Source organism: Phalaenopsis equestris, unplaced genomic scaffold (assembly GCF_001263595.1).
Source record: "Phalaenopsis equestris unplaced genomic scaffold, ASM126359v1 Scaffold000672, whole genome shotgun sequence".
Taxonomy (NCBI): domain Eukaryota; kingdom Viridiplantae; phylum Streptophyta; class Magnoliopsida; order Asparagales; family Orchidaceae; genus Phalaenopsis; species Phalaenopsis equestris.
Window position 1 is genome coordinate 52982 of NW_018165112.1, and position 3367 is coordinate 56348.

General features: G+C 37.0%; 1 protein-coding gene across 1 annotated transcript in view; it reads right to left on the minus strand.

Annotated features, from left to right (window-relative positions):
• LOC110030192 (ribulose bisphosphate carboxylase small chain clone 512-like) overlaps nucleotides 1-3137 on the minus strand; it is an 8182-nt gene extending 5045 nt beyond the window's left edge. The window contains 3 exon segments of the mRNA XM_020732791.1: nucleotides 2520-2651; nucleotides 2878-2909; nucleotides 2912-3137. Coding sequence (XP_020588450.1) covers nucleotides 2520-2651; nucleotides 2878-2909; nucleotides 2912-3059 — 312 coding nt within the window. The 5' untranslated portion in view covers nucleotides 3060-3137.
• Between the last annotated feature and the right edge of the window lie 230 nt (nucleotides 3138-3367).

A 3367-nucleotide genomic window follows, 5' to 3' on the forward strand; every position in this document is an offset into this window, starting at 1 on the left:
GAATGGTGCAAAGAAAATCTGGAGTACTTGGCATAAAGTTTGTAAACCTAAAGAGGCCGGTGGTCTCGATTTTAAAGCACTAAAGCATATTGTGGAAGTGAACCTCTGTAAGCTTTGGTTCAAATTTAGATTGGGTTCCTCTCTTTGGGCCATGTTTATGAGGCTAAAATATTGTGCTAATATTCATCCTTCCTTGGTCTCTTGGAAGGTTGGAGATTCTCGTATTTGGGAAACTGTGGTGAATGCTAGAGACACGACAAATGGTTTCATTTTTTGGGATATTGGAGAGGGAAACATTTCCTTCTGGAATGAAAATTGGGGTGCTTCTCACATTTCTGGCTTATCTCACTCCTCTCTTTCTAACTCTGTATTGGTCTCTGATTTTTTTGATAATGAGGTTTGAGACTTTTTTAAATTATGCTCTATGGTTGGGGAACAAAATGCAAAGCATATATTCATAATCCCCATCACTCATTCTCATAGAGATCTCCCCATGTGGAAAAGAAGTAGCTCTATATCAATTTGCAAGCTCATTTATGACACTCTACACTCACATCGTGACTGGATATGGGGGAAATGGATTTGGCATAAATATTTATCTCCCTCTATATCCTTTTTTCTATGGCGTTATCTTATGTCGTTAATCCCATTGGATGACATTCTTAAGCTTAAGGGCTTGAAATTAGCCTTTAGATGCCCTATGTGTAGAATGAAAGAGGAGGATATAACACACACTTTCTTTGAGTGTGCTTTTCTTGTTGGAGGTCTGGGATAAAATAAGCGCTAATTTTGGTTTCTCTTGGACCCATAAAGGATCTTTAACTAGTTATTTATGGCAGTGGAAGGATTTTGATGCCTTTATGGGGAGGTTTCCCCTCTCATTATTGGTTCTGTGGTTCCTTTGGAACTCCAGAAATAGTTTTAAATACCACACCTCTCCCCTCTCTATTACTATGGTTGTTGCACATGTCATTGCCTATTACAATAAAGCTTTAAGAGCCAGCACCTCCGTGGATAAAACCACTAAGGCCCCTACGCTTATTGTGTGGGCCCCCCCGCATGCTAATTATGTGAAATCAAATGTTGATGGCTGTTGCGTGCTAATTGGGGGTCTTTTTAGAAATTTTGAAGGGAAATGCCTTCTCTTTTTCGCTTCCTCTGTTATTGCCGAAACTTCTTTGGCTGTTGAATGTTGGGGAGTCTTTTTAGCTCTAGTGGTGGCCAACATCTTTAATTTTCGTAAGCTGGAGGTGGATTCAAAAATACTTTATGATATTTTGGTTGGTACTACCTCTCCTCTTTGGGATTTAATTGGTATTTTTAAAAGAATAATAATCCTTATAGCTGATAAACATCTTGAGGCTAGATGGAAGTTTATTCATAGAGCGGGCAACTCTCCTGCGAATTGGCTTGCTAAAAATGCAGGGGAGACTTGTCACGTTGGCACACATCCCACTGCCCATCTTCGGAGACTCATCATTAGAGATACTTTAATCTCCCCTACATTCGTTTCTAAGTTTTATGGGCTATATTTTCAGTTTGGCTGGACTTTGCAGTTTTTCTCTCATTTTTTGGCTTGTTGGTTGGCTTGGCTGGTTTTGCAATGTTTTGCAGGGGGATCTCTTTTTCGAAGACAAAGGCTGGGATGGAAACCTTGCTCTTGAACGCGGCATAGAGGACGCCTCCTGTTCATGACCTTTTCTTTTGTCTTCCTTCAAATACTTTCATAATATAAAAGCACACAGGACTACCTTTTTATTTTGGCTCTTTTTTCTGGTTTTCTGGGTATACTTGTATTTTGGAAGCTATTTTTGTGTGAGTTGTACTTGGGGAAGAGGGACCCCTAGGGGTGAGTCTAATGTATTTCTTTTTGTGTTTTCTAGATGGGGACCCTCCCCCCCAAACATTGTACCTTATTTTAATTATTAACGCGTAGGGAGCCACCGATGCTCTTTCCCAAAAAAAAAAAAAAAAAAAAAAAAAAAAAAAAAAAAAAAAAATATGATGCTCTTTTCCCCAATATATATATATATATATATATATGACAATTTTACAACAAGTGTTGTGTCCTAGCTACTTTTTTTCTGAAAATTTATTGAGATTCATTCTTATAATCTCACGGTCTGTTAAGCTGCAGGAAGCAGAAGATAAACATGTGATCCTGCAATCATTTGAAATATAATCTTTATGTTGTAATTTTATTAAGCAAATAATAATGGATAAATTAGTGCTAGTTCAAAAGCTTCTTCTAATTAGGATTAATTTGTGTTTAAGTAGTGTTTAATGAAGAACTAATTTTAAATATATTAGACATACATGCATCTTAAAGTTTACAGGACAGAAGAAATATTGATACAATACAACTAATTTAACTATTATTAAATGAGCTATCCGTCAAAGAGCAAATTATTTTTTTATTAAAGCGCATAAATAAATAATTAAGCCAATATTCCAATTTAATTTCTTTATATGTCAATCTTCCAAAATTTTATTTAATCATGGCTTATGAAATGAATTACCTTGCAGAATTCCAAGCAGGGAATCCATCCGGAACGGATAAGATAATCAATCTGCTTCAGCAATTGTTCAAGAGTAAGTGGAGGGAGGTATGACAGTGTCTCAAACTTCTTCTTTCCCTCAATGGGCCACACCTTCAAAAAATAAAAAATTAAATAATAATAATAATAATAATAAAACTTTATACTTGTTATGAGCATCATAAATTATTATAATATATATATATATATATTATTTTTTTTTTCTTGCATTTTTTTTGAAGATGTGAAATAACAGTTTTGTTATAGCTACCACATTCAAATCTGATCTAAAAAGTAAAGTTATGAAAAAACTGCTCAAGAACAATCAACACCCAAATACCTGCATGCACTGGACCCGGCCGCCATTGCTCGGGAGGTGGTTGAGGTTTGTGGCGGGCGGGCGGTGGGCAAGCCAGCTGCAAACTTCAAACCGGTGTATGGAGCCACCACGGCTGCCTGCGCCGGAGCCGTTGATCGGGCCACCGTCGCGGTAGCGGACGAGATCATCATCGAAGAAGCCATTTTTTAACGCTTCAATACTTCCTAATGCCCCTTATATCCCTTAAATCCTTCTATATATAATTGAAACCAGTGAGTAGATTTGATTAGGTGATGACATATACACTTCAATCACCACATGTGAAGGCTGACCCTTATCATCTAAGAGCCACACCGTTGTGCCACGTGGCATCTTATCTTCAACTTTATTGGTCTCTATTCTTATTGCTTATATGGTTGGAAAGGGAGTAGTGCTCATGAGTAGAGATAAGAGAGTATGTTGGTGCCTTCAGAGTGTAGATATAATGTCTTATTATGTAAATTTAATTGCA